Raw genomic sequence first — 22951 nt, forward strand, 5'->3', positions numbered from 1 at the left:
TGTTTGTTAGAGACAAAAAAACACACTCAGACAATGGGCACGGGCTGCACTACCCTGCCTAAGTGCTCACTGACCTACGAGCCAACAAAAATTAACTGAAGGCTTAAATTACATCATGCACGTGGTGAGAGGAAGCAAGGGTAACTATGCACACTCGACTGCAGAATCTGTTACTACAGAAAAGGAGATGGAAACCATTTAGGCAATATGCTGTGAAGAATGAAAAGAGAAAAGTCTGAAACATCAAAAATGTTGAGATCAAACAATACCCCCAACTTCTCTTAATAGGCTAAGAATAACAGTTCCTCCCAATCATATCCAGGGCTAACTGTTTGAAATTGATGTTTATGAAATCTAGACTATGGTCTAGATGCATGGTGTCTGTTTTCTAAATATAAATGTCTTCTCGGTCACGAATAACTTAGTCTCCCTGTGGCATGAACCAAGTACAGAGTAGACCAACAAGCTAAAGGCGCCATCCCAATAGTACTGTTTCTGCATCCACCTATAATAAAACTCATGCTGACTAGGTACCTTCTGCTTTCTGTCTCAGAACAAAAGTATCAAGTATTAATATACAATAAGAGATAGAAGAAAAGCTAAGTAAGCCCACCCTGAGAGAGCAGGGACAAATGTTTACTACCATTTTCATATTAAAATATAATAAGTTAAATAGTTATCTTTCTCCTTTTTACCACATAAGTCACATAAAAAAGGCAATGATGAAAAAAAAGGAAATACAATCACTAAGAGATAATTCCTAAAAACCTACATGTCTTTTTAAAATATTACACCCTAAAATTTACAGAACCTACAGCTAGAAACTAAGTTCGCAAAACTGAGTTAATTCACAGAAATTAGGTGCAAAGGCATCAACTCTTCCTCACTGTCTCTCTCACTTCCATGAAAAACTTCTCAAAAGCCACACTGACTCTTCTTCCCACCCCACCCTGCCCCAACCAACCCATGCCATGCCCATCTCCAATCCACTGCATCACACATATGGTTGATCTAAACAGTCTCCATGTACCAAACCCAGCAGCCATTCCTCAACAGTACATGGCCCAGCAAAGACTTTAAAACACATGCTCCTCCAATAGTCCTCTCCCTCTCCCTTCATCCCTCCCCTCCATCCCTCCCCTCCCCTTCCCAGTGTCTCCTTTTCCTTCAGGTGGTTCCTGGTTGTCCCAGTTTCTACATCTTTCTTTTAATTGGATATTTTGTTATTTACATTTCAAATGTTATCTCCTTTCCCGATTTCCTGTCCATAAAGGCCCTATCGTATCCACCCTCCCCCTTCTTCTATGAGGGTGTTCCCCCAGCCAACCACCCACCACTCCCCACCTCCCCACGCTGACATTCCCCTAAACTAGGGGGCCCAGCCTTGGCAGAACCAAGGGCCTCTCGTCCCATTGGTGCCAACAAGGCCATCCTCTGCTACATAGGCAGCTGGAACCATGGGTCTGTCCATGTGTACTCTTTGGGTGGTGGTTTAATCCCTGGGAGCTCTGGTTGGTTGGTATTGTTGTTCTTCCTATAGGGTTGCAAACCCTTCAGCTTCTTCAATTATTTCTCTAACTCCTCCAACAGGGAACCCATTCTCGCTTCAATGGTTGGCTGCTAGCATTCACCTCTGTATTTGTCCTGCTCTGGCTGAGCTTCTCAGAAGACAGCTATATCAGGCTCCTATCAGCTTGCACTTCTTGACATCAACAATATTGTCTGGGTTTGGTGGCTGTATGTATATGGGCTGGATCCCCAGGTGGGGAGTCTCTGGATGGTCTTTCCTTCAGTCTCTGCTCCACACTTTGTCTTCATATCTCCTCCTATGAATATTTTTGTTCCCCCTTTTAAGAAGGAGTGAAGAATTCCCACTTGGGTTGTCCTTCTTCTTGAGCTTCACGTGGTCTGTAGATTCTATCTTCAGTAATTCGAGCTTTTGGGCTAATATCCACTTATCAATGAGTGCACACCGTGTGTGTTTGTGATTGGGTTACCTCACTCAGGATGATACTTTCTAGTTCCATCCATTCGCCTATGAGTTTCATGAAGTCATTGTTTATAATAGCTCAGTAGTACTCCATTGTGTAGATGTACCACATTTTCTGTATCCATTCCTCTGCTGAGGGACATCTGGGTTCTTTCCAGCTTCTGGCTATTATAAATAAGGCTGCTACGAACATAGTGGAGAATGTGTCTTTGTTATATGTTGGAGCATCTTTTAGGTATATTCCCAGGAAGGGTATAACTGGGTCCTCGGGTAGTCTTATGTCCAATTTTCTGAGGAACCTTCAGACTGATTCCCAGAGTGATTATATCAGTTTGCAATCCCACCAATAATGGAGGAGTGTTCCTCTTTCTCCACATCCCCGCTAGCATCTGTTGTCACCTGAGTTTTTTATCTTAGCCATTCTGACTGGTGTGAGGTGGAATCTCAGGGTTGTTTTGATTTGCATTTCCCTGATGACTAAGGATGTTGAACATTTCTTTAGGTGCTTCTCAGCCATTCAATATTCCTCAGCTGAGAATTCTTTGTTTAGCACTGACATCTTGAATTGCCTTAAGATTCATGTGCAAATCTCTCACACAGTCTCACTATCCAGGGTGTGTGTCAATATGGGTGTATATTCCTTATTTTGTCAATAATTTCATCATAGATATCACTTTCTTGCTCTGTCTATAAAACTACTGTCCGTGAACATGTAGTTGCTCATATAACCAACTTCACAATTAATACTTCTACCTATCACAGCAACCTTTCCAATGTAATGAAGGGTTGGTACACATTTTCAGGAGATGAAAATACACTAGGAAATACAAAGAAGTGTGTGTTTAAATGCATGTGTGTTGCAGTGTCCTTTGGTGTTGCAGGCTTGGTTGCTAGCCTCAGGCAATACTGGAAAGGTTGTAGAACTACTAAGAAATGGGAGAAAACAGTGGACTAGGTCCCTGCAGAGTACACTTGGGGACATGGAAAGCCTAGCCCACTCTCTGCTCACTGAGAGATGGGCAGATTTCCTTTACCATGGCCATGGCTTTGGTGTGCCTGCCTTGTCAGAGGCATGACAGCATCAGGCCAGTGGACACATAAAACCTCTAACCCAAAAGAAAGCAACTTTCTCATAAGAAAAACTGTCTCGGTACTTTACTGGTGATGCAAAATTCAGCAACACCTTAACGATTTCATCCTTTTTTTCATGGTGCTGGGAATTGAACCCAGGGCCTTGTGTGTACTAGACAAAGGCTCCAGCACTGGGATACATGCCTAGCCTGATCTTTTGAATGTAGATCCTCAGACAGTGTTCCATACTGTTTTTCTTAATAGACAGAATGAAATGACCTATGATTTTGACTTTCACAATATATAAAAGAGAACAAGAAAATAAAAATATTAACAAAACATTCTATATAAAGAATAAATGGATTTCTATGGTTTTCATCAATCTTACTAGCTTACTTTTCCATAATTATAATGCACCAACATTTCTTTACGAGCCAATTCTGTTTTTTTTTAATTTACTTTTCCAATAGAGCACTAAATATTCAGATAAACCTTAGTCTTCAAATAAACAACTGTCTTTTTAAACTCATTATTCCTAGGATTAACATGAAACAACAGATTATGTCATTTTAATAATAAAAAGCAATGAACCCAAGGAGAATGCTGATACATTCAACTGCAAGCAGCATGGGAGCACGGCACACTGATAGGTTGCTCTTGACATAAAGCAAAGACTCCTTTCCTTACGCACTACACGCAGAAGGATCCAGCCCATATCTGGTCCTTCAGCTGATTCCTCCCCAACCCATTTTGCTTCAAGCACACTAACTCTCTTCTACTTCTTACCCCAATATGACAACTCTCCACAATGGGCTCTGAACACACAGTTCATTCTGGGTGTTCTAGTCTTCTGCTGACTATTTATAAAGCTCACTTTTTCACATAAGTAGGTCTCTGCTGTGCATCCTAATGGACGCAATCTCTCTTCATACTCTCATTTCTAGAACACTATATCATATCATGTTGTTCTTTTCTTTTTTCTTAACAAAACACAACAAACATACTGAAACATAATAGTAACCTTAGTTATAGGTATATATTTTCCAGTCTCTGTCTCACTAGAGCATTTTGTTCACCACTGCATTCTTACAACTAGCACACAATCACTTTTGAATGTAAACAAACAAAACTGAATAGGTAAGGCAGTGATACTTCAAAGCATAAAATTCTAAACTAATAGCCACACAAGGAACTCTAAGAATTTCACACCAGCTCTATGCCTCACAGCAAACACCCAGGAACAACTGTCTCGACAGGAGAATATAAAAGCAAATTATAATCTATGCACACCAGGAAATATTATTTACAATTTTTTTGTTGTTGTTTGTTTGTTTTCTTTCATTTTGTTTTAAGGAACCAGTGATAGGACATGTAGAAATCTTTGAAAAAAAGTGAACAGAAAAAAACCACATTCCATATGACTGCAACAGAAGGCATCGATGGCAGTAAAACCTGGAGGAACGGTTACCATCTAGGTGAGGGGTTAACTGAAGGACAACAGGACCAGCAGTGCTGTCTTGACCTGACTGGGGCTGCAAGAATACCTAGTTATGGAAACTGATGAAACTGTCTTCAAACTGTGGTCTGTTTCTGAGACAGACCACACTCTATAGCCTGTGAGCTATCTGATCAAACTCGTGAATGCAAGACTTACTCACAAGCAAACCAGATAACAGGTTTAAAGGGCAAAAAGACCTAAACTTGTTCACCAAGGCATCATAAAGAATGCAGAAACACACCCAAACATACACAATTCACATGCACACGTGCAGACACACATACACACAACGGAACACACTATACAAGCGCTCATCAAGATCTACATATTAACTTGCTTATTTATTTCCTAAAACCCATACCATGAGCTATACAGGCAGAATTGGACCAACCTGTTTGATTAATTATCCTATGAGGAAACATACTGAAAAATACCTGTTATTATGAAAGATGGTTTATTTGGTACTTTGAAACTTTGATAGAAAGCATAAACCAGCTCATGAGGCAATAACGAAAGACAACATGATACAGACAAGGAACATATAGAATATGACCTGACAGCAATCAAGAGCTGTGTGCTAATAAAGTCATAAGATGAGAACACTGTAGCTTTCAACTTCACTCTCCTGCCAAGGACCAAAGCAATGCAATACAATGTGGCATTTTGTGCCTACTACGCAAATAAAATACAGAGTGGGCAAACACTGAGAAGCTGAATCTCTTAATTTATTCAATTTTAAGTTTAATATTAAAACATTTTCAGGCACTGCCAAATATGATTCTAATAACTAAATATGTAAATTCACATTTTCAAAAGTCAATTTTATTACATGTACTCATTTAGTTAAGTGTATCTGTGTGTTTAAATACACAAACGCCACAGCATGCAACTTTGAGACGTCTGTTCTGTCCTTATACCATGTTGGCCCTGGGGATCAAATGACAGCAGCACTTCTACCACTGAGCCATCCCATCAACTCTCAACAGTTACGAAACTTTAAAATAGCTCACTATCAATTGTCTACTGATTATATTTCAAAAGGTATTTTCAATTCAGTAACTTAAAATACATTATTAAAATTAATTTTTGTTTACATTTTAAAATTAAATTCACTGTTTCTTTCCATGATCAAATCTTCAAGAAAGGGGCTAGAGAAACAGTTAAGAGCAATTCCTGCTCTTCTAGAGGACCAGAGTTCAATTTCCAGTACCCACATAGCAGCTCACAACTGTCTGTAACTTCAAGTTCTGACACCCTCACACTGACACACATCAGTGTGCCTGCATACGAAGGCCAAACATCAAAGCACATTTAAAAAGAAAAAAAAATTTTTCTCAAGACAGGCTTTCCTCCCATCTGTAGACCAGGCTGACCTGAATTCAGATATCTACCTGTCTCTGCCTCCCAGAGTACTGGGAATAAAGGCATACACTACAACATCCAACTCATGCTTTACTTTTTAAATTCCAACGTGTATATGTGTATTATGCATATACACGTGCACATGTTCAAGAGAATATCACAACACATGTGTGAAAGTCTGAGGAAAACTTGTGGGAGTCGGTTCTCTCCTATCATGTGGATTCTGGGAAAACTGGGGTCATCAGTTGAACCTTTTGCAGTAAGTACAATAAGTACATTTACTTAATGAGCCCCAGCAGCCGGCCCTGCTTTAATATACATATATAGGACATCCTATTCAATGGACTGTCAACCATATCACTGTCATGCACCAGCCAACGCTTCAGACACCTCCTAACCTTTGCACTTGATTGTCTTCTTCTCTTTAGCTGGATGAAGTCTGTTTCCACCCTTTCTGCCAGCTCTAGTTTCCTCTTGTTCCTTTTAAATGCAGCTAAGCTGAATCCTACAAAAGAGAACAATAGAATTATTAAAACAGGAAGGCAGAGCTACCCTAAGCAGTGCCTCTCCCAAAAAAGAAATCCACTTAAGATTGTTCACCTGTTGGTTTTAAAAAGGCTTCCCAATGTACACTGACAAAATAGAAAAACAAAATAAAATAGCATGAGTTTATAAACTTAGGGAACGGATCAAACCACAGAACAACTGAGTTCTGCAGGCAGTCAGGGCCCAGGGACACTTAGTGATCCATGACCATTCGGCGACAGTTTTCTCAGTCTCAGTGTACAGACATGGGAGATGACACTCGGGAGCACTACTACAAGTACACGAGAGATGAGTGAGAAGAAAAGAGGGGATCACAGAGGTCGATCTACATCAGGGAAGGTAAAGCAAGCTGCCACATACTAAGAAATAAGACTGTAAGCCTTAACTCTGTCTCCAGATATAAAAGGGAAAGTTTGCGCAGGATATGTTAACCAAGAGGCCACTGATGCATGGGTAGAGAAGTGTTCATGCTATCTGTATAATCTGAAGGAGAAAAAAGTGACCCCAGTGTGCCTGGTAGTTAATCCTCACTGACAACTGAACTGGACTTAGAAACACCAGAGAGACACACCTCTGCCTATTTCTAAGAGGGTACTTCCAGGGAGGTTTAACTGAGAAGGGAAGACTGGCCCTGGATGTTGGTAGCACCATCCCATGGTCTGCGGTCCTGGACTGAATAAAAGGAATAAAACCAGCTCAGCAGCAGTCTGTGTGTCTCTCTGCTTCCTGACTGTGGACCAGTAGACACTGTCCCTCAAACTGTAGCCAGCACACACTTTTCTTCTTCGGTGTTTAGTCACAGACTAGCAAGACAGGAAGGAAATGGGAAAAACAAAAATCACTGAAAATGTGAGCCTGATATGGTGACTCGCACCTATCATCACAGCACTATACAACCTGAGAAAAAGAACTGTTATGGGTTCGAGGCCAGCCTGGGCTACAGAACGAAATTTCGTAAACAAAAACAAAAACAACAACAACAACAAAAATCCATCAACACCAGGACATTCTCCAACCTAGACTATAAGTTAGGCACCAAAATGGGTCTCAAGATTTTAAAAACTAAAATCCTAACACAAATCTTCAATAAAATGCCATAACAAAACTTAGAAATTAATAAGAAAAATAGAAAATAAACAAATACATTAAAATTAAACAATATTCTCAGGACCAGCCAATGGGTCCTGAAGAAATGAAAAGAAAATCATAAAATCTCGCGAGTTGACGGAAACACTACATACCAAAGCCTGTTTATTTATCAAATGCAGTACAATAAATGCAGCAGGCTGTAGTTAATTCCTGTGTCAAAGAGCCTCATCTTAGGGACCTAGGTAAACAATCAAACCCAAGGAAATCTTGAATATCAGAGCAGAAATAAGTGAAATAGAGACTAGAAATAAACTACTAATAATCAAATTGATAGCTGATTTTTGAAAGGTAATAATCAACAAACCTTTTGCTAGATAAAAGAAAAAATAAAATTTGATGTGAAAGGAGAAATATTACAAGTGGTATCACAAAAACACAATGCACCAGAAAGATTGTCATGATAGTCATACGCCTGCAGACTGGAAAATCTACACGACGGAGCTACGCCCTGGGCACATACGAGCGGGACAGCCTGAACCAGGACAGGGAAAAGATGAGCCGCAGACACTGATGAAACAGAGGCAGTAGGTCAGTGTTCTGTATGGTTTGAAGGCGGATGCACATTAGTGGTAAACCATTTGCCCAGCATGCCTGAGGCCTGGCATTTGTCCCTGTGATGCTTTAAATAGGAATGCTCCCCACAGAGTGACTCCTGTGTTTGAATGCTTGGTCCATAGGGAATGACAGGATTAGGAACTGTGGCCTTGCTGGAGTAGGTGTGGCCTTGTTAGGGGAAGTGTGTCAGAGGCTGACTTTGAGGCCTCAGAAGATAAGGTCAGTTCACTTCCTGCTACCTGCTGCTTTGGGTGTAGAACTCTAAACTCCTTGTCCAGCACCATGCCCACCTGTACTCTGCTTCCAAGGCAGTAATGGACTAAATCTCTAAACTATAAGCTAGTCCCAATTAAATGTTACCTTTCGTAAGACTCAACGAGGTCATGGTGTCTCTTTACAGCAGCAGAGACCCTAAGGCAGCCCGTTAGCTCACAGGGCATGGAAGAATCTCTCACTAAAGAAACGTCTATGACTTGAGGATAACTGCTCATTTCTACAAAATATTTCAAGAAAAATAAATTGTAATTCTCAAACTATTCCAAAAAGGAAGAAACTCTATCAAATTCATTCTACTAGGTCATCATAGCCCTGATATAAAAATCAAAAACACAACAACTACCACCGAAACATCCCTGATGAACAGATGCCAAAATTATCAAAATAGTAACATGCCAATTCCCACAGCATCAAAACATCAAGTAAGATTTGGCCCAATGATGCAAGAACCAAACATATCAATACAGGTATGATATCACATCAAGAGAATAAAGAACAAAAATATGTGATCTCAATTCACATAGAAGACAGCACTCAGTAAGATTCTGCTGCCCTTCATAATAAAAACACTGACAGGATTCAGCAAATAACTCAGTACGGGCTGGAATGATGACAAGGGCGTGGGTAACATGAAATGAGGGAGCTGGAAGCACCTTCTCTGAGAGCTGGAACAGGACATATAGCTCATGATACCTATTTTATTGGCATGCTATAGGAGACTTTGGTAGAAAGAATAAACAGGAGAAGAAAATTAAAAAGTATCAAATTCCAAAGAAGGAAGTCTGATCACCTAGAGTGTAGAAGGCAGACTTCATACAGAGAAGCCTTAAAATTCCACCCAACCATTAGAACACATGAGACTGAGAGCATTGGTAGGACACAACATGAACAGCAGCAGGACCAGCAAGTTGTGTCAGCAGGCAAAGGCTTTGTGTGTGTGTGTGTGTGTGTGTGTGTGTGTGTGTGTGTGTGTGTGTGTGTCCAAGCCTGATGATTTGAGTTCCAACCCCAGGCCCTACCTACAAGGTGAAGAGATAGAGCCTATGATATCCACACACGTCAGATGTGTGCATACATACATGCACTAAATAAAATGTAAGAAAAGAAGAAAAAAACTTAAAACAAGTAACAGCAGCAAGTATGCTGTGCACAAATAACTTGCTCTTTTTAAAAAAGTTACGTGAGGCCTGGACTAGAACACAGATGGCTCACAAGTGCTCATCGAGAGACATCTCTCCACCACCATTCATCGAGTATCTGCCCTTTATGATTTCATTATAATTTACTATGACATTAGATTATCTCCATGACCTGGGATGTTCAGTGTCTTTGAAAGGGCCCAGCAGCTAGTTGGGTCATATTTGATGAGTTCATGGCCATCAGTGACTGTGCAAGGGTTTCATGATGCCTAGCTTAACAGTGACCACATATTGTATGAGAAGAATTCAGAAAGCCATATGGAAAATATTAAAATTTATAAATGGAAGAAGGCTTTTAGGTAATAAAAGTCTTTCTTTTCTATGATAGTCTCAGGAACTCATCAAATATGTTTCATCAATTAAGTCTTATTCTAAAAAGATAATAGAAAAGCATATTCTTAAACCTTTCTTTCTCACACACACTCACAAACACACACTCATATATGTTATGTGTTAACGAATGTCTTAGGGATTTTATAGCTATACAGAATTCATAAGTAAAGTTATAAAGAATAAATGTTTCTGTGAAGTAAAAAAACATAAGAAAGTGAATTATATTTTTCTGTCATTATAAAAATAGGAATATCTAGGAACAAGTTTAAGGAAGAGAGCAATCTCTACGGTGACAATTACAAAACACTGAAAATAAATTTAAAGACACATATACAAAAAATGAAAACCACAATCCAATACTTTCAAATCAAGTACTAGCTACATCACCTAAAGCAAACCCACAGATCTCATCGAATCAACATAAAAATACCAAAAACGTTCTTCATATACATAGAGAAAGCAATCAAAACTTAAACTGGAACCACAGAAGATCATGAGGAGTCATAGCAATCTTCAGCAAAAGCAAAGCTATAGCCTCATACAACCTAACTTGAAAAACACATTACAAAACCACAGTAAACAGAATAGGATGCAGTGACCAAAATTCACATGCACACACGTACACACACACGCATACACACATCAAAGAAGCAGATTCCATAAACTGTTCAGTATAATTACTGCCAGGTGATTTCCAAAAAAGTACCATGAATATCTATTTTAAGTTTCTACTGCTGGGGAGAAAGTACAAAAAATAAAAAAATTAAAGAATGATTCATTCTCTCTCTCTCTCTGCATGTGTGTGTATGTGTGTGTGCGTCTGTCTGTCTCTGTGTGTGTGTGCATGTGTGTGTGTCTCTGAGTCTCTGTATGTGTGTCTCCCTCCCTCCCCCCTCTTTTTCTCTCTCACTCCCTTCCTCCCCCCTCTCCCTCCCTCCTACTCTCTCTCCCTCACCCCCTCTGTGTGTGTGCATGTATGTGTCTCTGTCTCTCTCTCTGTCTCTCTCTCTGTCTCTCTCTGTCTCTCTCTCTCTCTCTCTCTCTCTCTCTCTCTCTCTCTCTCTCTCTCTCTCTCTCTGTATGTCTGATGATTTTATCAAACTTCAAATTTAGAGGCTTCTACCAGGGAAGGAAACCGTCAACAGCATAGACAAGATATAGAATGTTAGAGGTTAATATCTAGAGTATACAGCAAATTCAAAAGTTCAACAACAAAAAATACAAATTACCAGGTTTTTTAAATGGACAAAAGATATGGATCAAGTGACTTAAATAGGCATTTCTCAAAGAAAATATACAAAAAGCCCACAAGTATATAAACAGTGCAAGTATCACTAACCATCAGGAAAAGCAAATCAGAACTACCATGAGATGTCACCTCATCCAAGTAGAACGCTGTGGTCAAAAGACAGGAATGTCAATAGGAAGACAAAAGAGGACTCCAATGCCTATCAGTGAGAATGACAAAACTTCTACATACTAAACAACGTGTCCTTTTATCTTTTGTTTCTCAGTTTTAACTCCTATCTTTCTTTACATTTAAATCTAAAAAGCTTGTTGCAGGAACCCTTAGGGTCAGGAGGCATGGTGCCCCAAGCCTATAATCTGAACAATTGGGCAGTAGAGGAAGGAATTTATCTGGGGGCTTGCCTACAGTTTCAGTGTGTGAGAGCATGGCAGTGACATAGCACTGAGGCAGTAGCTTAGAACACATATCTGATCAGTAAGGTGCAGGCAAAGAAAGAGCAAGACTGAGCTTGGCATGGAATTTTGAAACCTCAAAATTCACTCCCAATCACAGACCTCTAACAATGCCATACTTCCTGATCCTTCCTAAGGAATCCACCAACTGGAAACCAGACATTCAAATATATGCACCTAAGAGGGCCATTCTCATTCCAACCACCGGAGCTCCGTAGTAAGTTTCAGGTCATCTTGGTCAAGAATGAATGAAATCCTGCTTGGAAATACAAACCAAGGTGCTGAAGACCTACCTCAGCGATTAAGCACCTCTGCTGCTCTTCCTGAGGACCCAGGTTCCATCGCCAGCAACCAAGTGCTAGCTTACACAAGTGCTAGCTTACAACCCCCTACAACAGTTCTAGTTGATCTGATGCCCTCTTCTGGCCCCACACAAACATGGTGTGCAGACAGAGATGCAGGCAAACACCCACCCAGAAGCTTATTTTTATAAAAATAAGCTAATCTTCAAAAGTAAAAAACAGGGAGCCAGGCAATGGTGGAGCACACCTTTACTCCCAGCACTCAGGAGGCAGAGACAGGTGGATCTCTGAGTTCAAGGCCAGTTGTGTCTACAGAGTGAGTTCCAGAGCAGCCAAGTCTACCGAGAAACCCTGTCTCAAAAAAACAAAATAAAACATAAAACAAACAAAAACAAGGAAAAAACAAAACAAAAAATTCTTCCTCAGGTCAAGAGCTAAGGGAGAGCTACCCTTCCTTCTTCCTAATGTCTTCCAGAGAGGGCACCACGGTTCTATTATTCACAATTACTTTAAGCAGCTTAATGATACTTTGAGAATCATTTTAAAACCTGGCGTGGTGACTCACACTTGTAATCCTAGCACTTCAGAGGACTTCCATAAGTTCAAAGCTTTACAGTAAGTAAGTTCTAGACCAACAGACTAAGGACACCTCGAAACTAAAAGCAAAGAGGAAACCTCCAGAAGGAAGAGGTGATAAAAAAGTAAACTTGACCTATGTTTTAACTATACATATTTCAACTTACAGACATTCTACTTATATGTGTCAGAACAGGAGTGATGTACACTTTAGGTTGGTTGTTTGTATAGCTTAACTCATGAAGGGTTTACTCACTTGTGGTCATGGTGCTAGGAGGGCAAGAGGGTATCCCATGATCCACTGCCCATCTGTAGGCTCCTTCTCCAACTAAAAAGCTAACAACAAAAAAGTTATTTTTTTTTAAAAAAATGCATAGTGTCATCTTCTACAGTCAATAGAAGTAATATCACATGACAACTAAAGTCTTTGAGATACAAGAAACTCTAGAGCTGGTGCAAAACAGAACAGCTGCATGCTCAAATTTTCTTTTAAATTCTTCTTTGTTAGAAGTAGCTAATGTATATATTGGAAAATTTTTAAAAATTAAATAAAAAGTGAAAGTAACTTCCTGGGGAGAATAAGATTTTTTTCTTTGACCCACATAGTTGTAACATTTCTACATCTACTCAATCAAGTTAAGAGTCTAAGTGAATGTCTTCAGATTTGTTATTCTTGTCTAGAACTATAGCCACTCAAAATAAGCAATACATCTCTGCACAAGCACACTAGTTGCTTAGATCCTAAGTCCAATGTAACAAGAAGGCACATAGAATGCTCAGAAGCATTTTCACACTAGTGAGTGAATCCTGAAATACTCCCCAGAAGGGATTTTCCAGCCTTAGATGCATTTCTTAATACAACAGTAAACAGGGCACTTCTGGTTTATGAAAGACTAATTTCCAAAGGCCTCAAAAAAGCATGCCAACACCCGTAACAATCCTGTTTTCTAAGTCATTTCATGAGGTAAACAGTAATTGTAAGCAGCGACCATAACAATCACTTCATCTCCTTCCACAGCCAACTACTTATAGATCCCAGCCAGCGAGTAATGGAACCCTTGAACTTGTGCCTGGCTGTTAGTCTCCTAGTCTCTATTTTTCATTTCTGTTTTTCTAATCATTCCCACATTAAAACTCAAGCAAAGGAGCTGGCAGAATCAGTGGTGAAGACTACCTATCGCTCTTTCCCAGGACCCACACTCATTTCCCAGGCTTCATGGACAGAGGAGGTTCACCACCACCTATGACTTCGGTTCCACGAGATCTGGCTCTATCTTCTGACCATGGTAGGAACCTGAATTCATGTGCACATACTTCCACAAAGACACACATACATAAATTAAATACTATTAGAGCATACTATTAGACAAATCTCAAGAGCAGTACCTTTGAAATCTTTATATTATGTTATTACTAACACCAGTAAGAAATTCAGCATTTCTTTGTGATGAAAACTATCAAAAAGCAACATTTGATAGTACGAAAAGGTCACATTTACAAAACTTACAGCAACCACAAAAATTCATTTTACTATGGATATTTTTAATGCCTGAGACACCTAAAAATCTGTATAGATTTAATGATTAAAAATCCCAGTAGGCACCCAGAAACATAGGAAACATGCCAAAGAAAAGTTAAGTAACTGCCACAACCGTTTCCTTTACATTAAAATTGCAATGGAGAAAGCCATGAAAAGAAGAGATGGGAGAGGGCCAAGTGAAATTATCCAACTTCACACAAGAAACAATCGTCACGGCAAAGAAAAGCTGTCACAGAAAATTTAAGCTAAAATGTCAATTTAGAATAGATTTGAGCAATCATTGTGTCATCTTTAGCACGTCCTTCTTTAAAAACAAAGTAACACCATCACCAAAAAAATTTAAAAAAAAAAAGCCAATTTATTTAAACGCTTCTATTAATGTGAAAATGTAAACAAGATAGTAAAATAGTAATTAATCAAGAGGGGAGTTTGGGGCTGAACCTTTTCAACACTTTAGGTGGTCAACTAGGATTCAATCTCAGTACCTAAAATCATTGTCATCTAAATTTTTCATTCATTCACATTCATAATTTTGACATAAATAGAGCCAATCTAAAACATGAGAATGTGGCTCAGTTGATAAAGTGCTTGCCTACTGTGCTGGTTAGGTTAATTTCAACTTGACAAAAGTAATAGTCATATGAGAGAAAGGAATCACCATTGAGAAAATGCCTATATAAGGTCAGGAAGTAGGTAAACCTGGAGGACATTTTCTTAATTAGTAATTGATGGGGGTGAGTCCAGCCCATTGTGGGTGGTGCCACCCCTGGGTGCTCCTGGGTTTTAGGGTGAAACAGACTGAGCAAGCCATGAGGGAGCCAGTAATCAGCGCCCTTCCATGGCCTCTACATCAGCTGCTGTCTCCAGGTTCCTGTCCTGATTGAATTCCTGTCCTAACTTCCTTCAATGTTAGACTGTGATGTGGAAGTGTAAGCCAAATAAAGCCTTTCTTCACCAAGTTGCTTCTGGCTATGATGTTTCTTCACAGCAATAGTATAACCCTAACTAGTACACCCAGTATGTGTGAAGTTCTGAGTTTGATCTCCTGGGTCACATGGTGAGTTGAAGCCAACCTGGAATACATAGGACCTTGTCTCAAACTTTGATATAATCTATGCGATTTTAAATCATTAGGACATGTTAAAATATTCATGTTTAGAAGTCACTTTAGAAACTATACAGCATACTAAATAAGTAGCCTGGGCTTACCATCAAATATTATTGTCTAGAAGTTCATAATCACATGAAATGCCATAGAAATGCTTCTGCTATTTCAATGTAAACTTTTTCATAATATGCGTATATGTATGCATTCGTATATACATATAAAGAGACATGTAGAAAGAAAAAAAATCAATTTCTAGAACAGTAAGTACTAATTTAAATTTCTTTGAGATTTGTTGTGAATCTCCAAGGAGAGAACTTTTTAAAGGAGATTCATGCAAACCCATTAGAAAACCTTACCTCTCATTTAGTAAAGTATGTCCTTCCTCTAAACCTCGACTGTCCTAGAGATGCACTGACCTCACGGATACCATTTCTATGCTTGCCCTACTCTGTGTGCAGCACCACCCCACCCCTGCACATGCCCACTCCAGTCAATTCTCAAGCAAATCAGCCATTAAAATATTTGCAGAAGACAAATCAGAACACATGTCTAGCACTGTTAACATGGCCAAAAACCTGAGGCTTGATAGGTCATAGGACTTAAGAGAGAACCTGCTACTACTATTCTGGTAGATGAATATGATATCAAACCACTAAGCAAAGACATATCGCTACACCCACAGATGAGAGAACCTTCCAACCCTCATCAGGCAAGCTCATTTCTGCAGCTGATGGTAAGATGGTGATTAATGCAATAACCCGCAACTGGTCACAATGCAGATACTTCGAGACAGCAAGGTGTTCTGTCCTAGATGCAACATCAATACCATACCTTTTCTTTCAAGGCTTGCAAGTCATTTAAGAAGGGGGACTGGAAGGAGTATAAGGAGCCAGATGTAGTGGACGGCTACAGTGAACCAGGTTTCTGGAGAGAGCAGAGTATAGGTGCACACATATGGCAACAGCAACTGGATCTTCACATGCACAAGGTCTTCACAGATCAAGGCAGACAAACTTCGAGCATGAAGGAGGGCGCTCATCAGAAAGTGCCACCCCTAGATAAGGAGCTACTGGCATCTGACAGCTACTGGAAAGAGAGAGCTCTGGAAAGGGCTGTGGTCCCTGCGAGCTTCATCTATGTTCTAGTAGATGACACTACACCTGGGCACTAAATGGACTCCATGAGTTTAAAAAAGAAAGTACATGAGATTGGGAGTAAATGGGAAGAGGGACTGAAGAGGAGGGAATGAGAGTAGAATAAATCAAAACATTATATATATAGATATAATGTATATATTATATATATACACACACAAATATATGTATATATATATATGTTAAGCAATAATAAAAAGGTATAGGAGAAAACAGGCATTGAATTCTATCATTTCATTGTACATCATAAATACATATAATTGAAGACAAATTAGGCTATTGACTACCTAAATTCATAAACATAATATGTAAGACCTCAGTGCACTAGGAACATGGAAAAACTGAATTTGTGTGTGGAGTGATGCAATGTATATGTATGTGTAATGAATAATGTTTGCGGTATATACGATGTGTATGTGATGTGTGTGATGTGAATGATGTATATGTAATGTATGTAATGTGTATGCACTGTGTGTGTATGGCATGTGTAATGTGGGTAATACAAGTTTGATATACAATGTATGTATGTGTGATGTGCATGCAATGTGTGTAATGTGTGTGTGGTGTATATGTATGATGTGTGTGGTGTATATAATGTGTTATGTAATGTGTGTGATGTGTGCATAATGATATAGTTTGTATTATGCACATAATATGTGTGTGGCGTGTATAATGTGTGTGTTGTGTTTGGGGGAATGAAATGCTGATATGTGTGTGATGTAGGTGCATGTATTCCTGCACCCATGCATGGATATGAAGAGACCAGCAGTCAACACCAGGTCTCTTCCTCAATCATTTTTTTGTTTTGAGTCAAGGTCTCTTGGTGAACCTCCAGTTCAAGCACTTCAGACTGGCTGGTTAGCCAGCAGGGATGTGTTGTGGTTTGCCCTGGAGTTATCTGTATTTTGAAACTAATTCCACTGCCCCAAGGACAGCTGTCTAGTCACTCAGGACGGGTGACTTCACCAGAACCTTCTCCCCATTTAATTTGTAAAGTACAGGTGAGGGCAGGCCTGTCATTGGACAAGAAGGAAGGATGGGCTAGAGAGAAGTTTTGAGGAAGAGGAGGAAACTGGAACGAAAAAGGAGGAAGAGACGTGAGGGAGAGGGAGAGAAGCCGTGGCAGGACAATATGGCTGGTGACGTTAAGATTCCGCTCTGTTTATTTACAGATTGTTATTAATGTTCTTAAGGGATGGATGGTACTGGGCTTTGTATGTTTAGGTGGGCAATTATATCTTATCTATTGGGTCAAAGGTTATTGTGTTGTGTGTTCTTTCATGTAGTGATTTAAGTGTAAGAAAGTGTGTGGCGGCTGGTCTGGGCCGTCACAGAGTTGGGATGTGTGTTTCTGGCATGGAAACCTGCCTTGGGAACTAGATAGGTAGAGCGATTGCTGTCAGGCTCAGAGAGAGGCCTGTGGCAGTGTGATATGGGATGGAGCAGAGCGGTTGAGACGCTTTGCTGACTGAGACAAGATATCTAGGAGATAACTTGAGGCACTGAGGTGCCGGACCTAAGGGGAATAAAAGACAACCTTACTTTTTTTATTTTTTATATTTTTACAACAATAGGGATTCACCTGTGTCTATTCACCTCCCACCCCTAAAGTAGGAATTGCAGGCATGCAGTATCATACAGGCCTTCTACTTGGGTGCTATGATCAAGCCCTTCACCCACACAACGATCTGCTGAGCATGTTTCAATTTTTTTAATCACAAAATTTTTCAAAAATACATGACAAATTTGATTTGAAAGTTTTTGTCCTCTGATCTGACAAAATTCATATTCTGAAATCTGGTTCTGAACAGTTTTAGGATAGTGTTGTGGGGAGGTATGGCCTATGAAGGGGTGAGTAGGTGGTTAGGTCCCAAAGCCAGTGAGAGCCCTACTGAATAGAGTTAAGGATCCGCTGGACTGCATTGCCCTTCACCACAGGACTCAGTGAGCAGGGTCCACACAGAAAGAACTAAGCTCTCACTGGACACTACAGCTGCTAAGTTGTTTACCTTAGGATCCTGAGCTTTAGAACTGTGAGAAAGACATTACTATTTTAAGCTATACATGTGATGAATAGCTAGCTACATTCTGTTACAATAGTCAATGAAATTGACAGATCATCACTGTTTGGGTATCTGTGAACATACTGTCGTTTTACTCATGAACAGCATTTCCACAATTATTTTTAAAGGAAATTCAAGATATAATTGGAATTCAAATATCTGTTAATATAGGATTTCTCCATGAATCCCAGACAGGCCTTAATTCACAATGCTCCTGAAGTAGCTTCCCAAGTGATGTGATTATAGGTGCAGACCAGGAGATCAAGACAAAAAACTGAGTTTTCTTAAACAAACCATCAAAATCATAAAACACGAAAATCCACCTAACCAATGTGGGGCATGGTACCACACACCCATAATCCCAGTAACTCAAGAGCTGAGGCATAAAGACTGCCTGAGCTACACAGTGAATTTCAGGCCAGCACGGGTTACAGAGTCCTGCCTCGAGGAGCCACAGATAACAAACGTTTTATTTAGGACATCTTAGGAAAAGACTTATTGTGTACCGACTCTCTGTCCCTTAAACAAGCTTCCTGCTTTAACAGCTACCACCCCGTAGATGTGAGGAGCTTCAGTTTGCACCCAGTAGCTTTCCTGCCTCCACACATAGCAGTCAGCAAGCAGACAGCACACACGTGTTGAGTAAGTAGATGCACATGTGAGGAATAACTAGATGGCCGTAAGCACAATATGATGTGGATGGATTCCACATACTCTCAACACTGTACCATGGATTACGTTCTATATCTCAAACTGTGTCTTATTCTAAAAAGCTATGTAACATTTTAAGACAATGAATGCAACCATATAAACCACAATGTACAAATATAGGAATTAGCAATTATCATGGCCGGATTAGGAAGCATCAGGCCAGACCAATGCACTAAGGAGCATATTGTGAGGCTTGGGAGTGTCACTATCAGTACATAGGAAGAGGTAAATCATACAAAAAATAGTATATGGGAGTAGGTGAGACCGAATGGATCCTAAGGGTCAAATTAACTTTTTTTAAAAAACAAAAACACCTTTTCTTTATAAAGTAAAAATACAAAGTAAACTAAAAAAAATAATAAATCTGGTTAAACTGATACATGTACTATAAGAATCTACTTAAACTACTATAGGTATATACAGTGAGCTTCCAGGTATGTAAAGATTCATCAGTGCTAGGGAAGATAAGAGCAATAGAATAAGACTTGTCCTATTTTCTCTTGTATAAAACAATGAAAAAAACACAAAATATGAAAATCAACAGTTTTAGACATTACACACCAGGCAACAAAAGACTGTTATCTTGTAGAAAAGAAAAAAACAAAACAAAACAAAACCCACCTTGCTACAATCAGAGAGGTTCTCAGCCACAGTGGAGGAGCCCAGGAGTCTCTAAGGCAAAGAGATGGAACTGGACCACCAGAAGCCTAAATGGCTAGAGTTTGCAGGACAAAATACCACAGAGGAAACAACTGCTCAGAGGGACTCCAGAGATTTAGAGAGAGCACCTTTTTAGTAGTTTCCTGAATGTTGATTGCAGCTTAAGAAAGAGGAAATTACACAAAACCTACCAATTGCAAAGGAAACAAGCCCAAGTTCAGACAGAGTCAGGAACACCTTCGCTTCCACAACCCAGAGGAAACTTCCTCCACTATTATCACTTGCTATACACTAAGAAGTTTGCCTTGAAACAATGCAAACTCAGCTCAAAGATAAATACATTCTCTAGCCTTGGGAAACAAAGTCTAAAGAGCAGGACCTGAGAAGGATCAAACTTTTTAAACAACTTAATCACATTCTGAAATAAAATTTTAGAATGTCTATTAAAATATAAAAACATTCAATACCCAAAAAAATGTAAAACTCACATTGCCTGCAATCTAACAAAAAAAAAAAAAAAAAAAAAAAAAAAAAAAAAAACCTGCCAAACAGAAAAGGGTTGGGAGAAGTGGGGGAGGATTCAACATAATCTAAAAGTAATAAAAGTAATAAAACCAGTTAACAAAGATTGTAAAATAAATTTCTCACCCCACTCCTGTACATTCATGAAGACAAAAGTCTGTTTTAAAAGATATTAATCAAATGTATGAAAATAACTAAAAGTGAGAAATGACAAACTAGACGCATGTGACTGGCTGGAGCCTGGATACCACAAGAGAATAAATGAGAAGTAGGCATAGAGTCATAGAATTGTACATGAGCCCAACAGAGCTGCTCCTCAAGCGACTGAGGAGTATGGAGATAACAACACCTACAGTGGGAGCTAACTTCAGGTGACATACCCAGGAGGAGCGATCAGCAATGGCGTTAGCTCCCTCAGTCTGGCCTATGGGTATGTCTGAGAAGCACTTTATGAACAAAGGTAGCCGACCAATCCAAAGAAATCAAGCCAGTACTCAGCAATCCTCAGGGTCTCTACTTCACCGCCTACCTCCAGTTCCGCTTGTGTTCCTAGTCTGTTCTGCCTCAGTGGTAAACTGTGACATGGAAAGGAAAGCCAAATGAACCATTCCCTCCACTACCGTGTTTTCGGTTGATGATTAGTGTAGCAACAGAGAAACAAACTAGAACACCTACAATTAAGGAAAATGTCCTAAGGTGGGATGGAAACAGTTCAGGGACATAATGCTTGCAAGATCTAGTGAAGGGAAGAAAAGGAAATACCTCCTTTCCAGTTTCCTTCTGCACCCAGGGCTGACCCTGGGCCATAGCTTTGTGCCTGGATCACTTTGGGAGAAAGCTGAACTCCCAATAGTGCTGGCTGGCACACCTCACAGCTAAGGTAGGACTACGACTTCTGCTCCAAGGGACCCGAGGAACAATCTGGGTCAGGATCTTTCCTGTTTTCTGTGACCCTGTGCCACAGCTCTCTGTACCCAAATCCCACCAGGAGACAGCTGGTCTCCCAGGAGTGCTAACACACCTGAGGGAAGAGGAGGGTCAAGTCAATGTTAGAGACAGCAAGACCAGCTGATATCAGAGATAACCAGATAATAAGAAGCAAGTGCAAGAATCTAAGCAATAGGAACCAAGGCAACTTGGCATCATCAGCACCCAGGTCTCCCACCACAGCAAGTCCTGGATACACCAAAAAAACAGAAAAGAAACATTCGGACTTAAAATTACATCTCACAATCTTATGGGACTTTAAGAAGGACATAAAAAGTTCCCTTAAAGAAATAAAGGACAATACAGGTAAACAGGTAGAAACCCTTAAAAAGGAAATACAAAAATCCCTTAAAGAATTACAGGAAAAGACAAACAAACAGGTGAAGGAATTGAAAAAAAACATCCAAGAACAAAAATGGAAATAGAAACAATAAAGAAATCACAAAGGGAGACAACCATGGAGATAGAAAACCTAGGAAAGAGATCAGGAGTCATAGATGCGAGCATCACCAACAGAATACAAGAGATATAAGAGAATCTCAGAAGATGCCATAGAAAACATTGACACAACACTCAAAGAAAATGCAAAACTCAAAAAGATCTTAACAGAAAACATCCAGGAAATCAAAGACACAATGAGAAGATCAAACCTAAGAACAAATAGGTATAGAAGACAGGAAAGATTCCCAACTTAAAGGGGCAGAAAATATCTTGAAGAAAATTAGAGAAAAAAAAAAAAAACTTCCCTACCTAAACAAAGAGATGCCCATAAACATACAAGAAGTTTACAGAATCCAAATAGTTTGGACCAGAAGAGAAACTCCTCCCATTACATAATAATCAAAACACCAAATACACAAAACAAAGAAAGGATATGAAAAGCAGTAAGGGAAAAAGGTCAAGTAACATATGTAGGCACACCTATCAGAATTACACCAGACTTCTCAGCATAGACTATGAAAGCTAGAAGATCCTAGGGAAATATCATAAAGACCCTAAAAAACTCACAAGTGCGAGCCCAGGCTACTATGTCCAGCACAAAACTCAATTAACATAGATGGAGAAAACAAGATACTCCATGACAAAACCAAACTTACACAATATCTTTACACAAATCCATCCCTAGGAAGGACAATGAATGAAAAATTCCAACACAGGAAGGAAACTACACCCTAGAAAAAGCAAGAAGTAATCACCTTTCAATTAACCCCCCCAAAAAAATAAATAAATAAACACAAAAATAATTCCATCTCTAAAAACTAAAATGGTAAGAAACAACAACTACTGTTCCCTAATATCCGGCAATATCAATGGACTCAATTCCCCAATAAAAAGACACAGACTAACAGACTGAATACATATGAGGACCCAGCACATTGCTGCACTCAGGAAACGCACCTCAGAGACAAAGACAGACACTACCTCAGAGAAAAAAAATGGAAAACAACTTTCCAAGCAAATGGTCAGAAGAAACAAGCTGGAGTAGCCATTCTAATATCAAATAAAATCGATTTTCAACCAAAAGTAATCAAAAAGATAAGAAAGAACACTTCCTATTCATCACAGGAAAAAAATCCACCAAGATGAACGCTCAATCTTAAATATCTATGCTCCAAATGTAAGGGGACCTACATTCATAAAGCTCAAA

General features: G+C 39.5%; 1 protein-coding gene across 26 annotated transcripts in view; it reads right to left on the reverse strand.

Moving 5' to 3' along the window:
* Positions 1–22951, reverse strand: part of Tasp1 (taspase 1) — a 237062-nt gene that overhangs the window by 136757 nt on the left and 77354 nt on the right. For all 26 annotated transcript variants that reach the window (XR_015682984.1, XR_015682983.1, XR_015682982.1 and 23 more), the window contains 2 exon segments: positions 12815–12894; positions 6320–6426 (listed from right to left, as the gene is read on the reverse strand). Coding sequence is in view for 16 of the 26 variants with exons in the window: in XM_087652188.1 (XP_087508314.1) it covers positions 6320–6426; positions 12815–12894 (187 nt within the window). In the remaining 10 variants the exon portion in view is untranslated.

This window comes from Rattus norvegicus, chromosome 3 (genome assembly GCF_021556685.1).
Source record: "Rattus norvegicus strain SHRSP/BbbUtx chromosome 3, alternate assembly SHRSP_T2T, whole genome shotgun sequence".
NCBI classification, from domain to species: domain Eukaryota; kingdom Metazoa; phylum Chordata; class Mammalia; order Rodentia; family Muridae; genus Rattus; species Rattus norvegicus.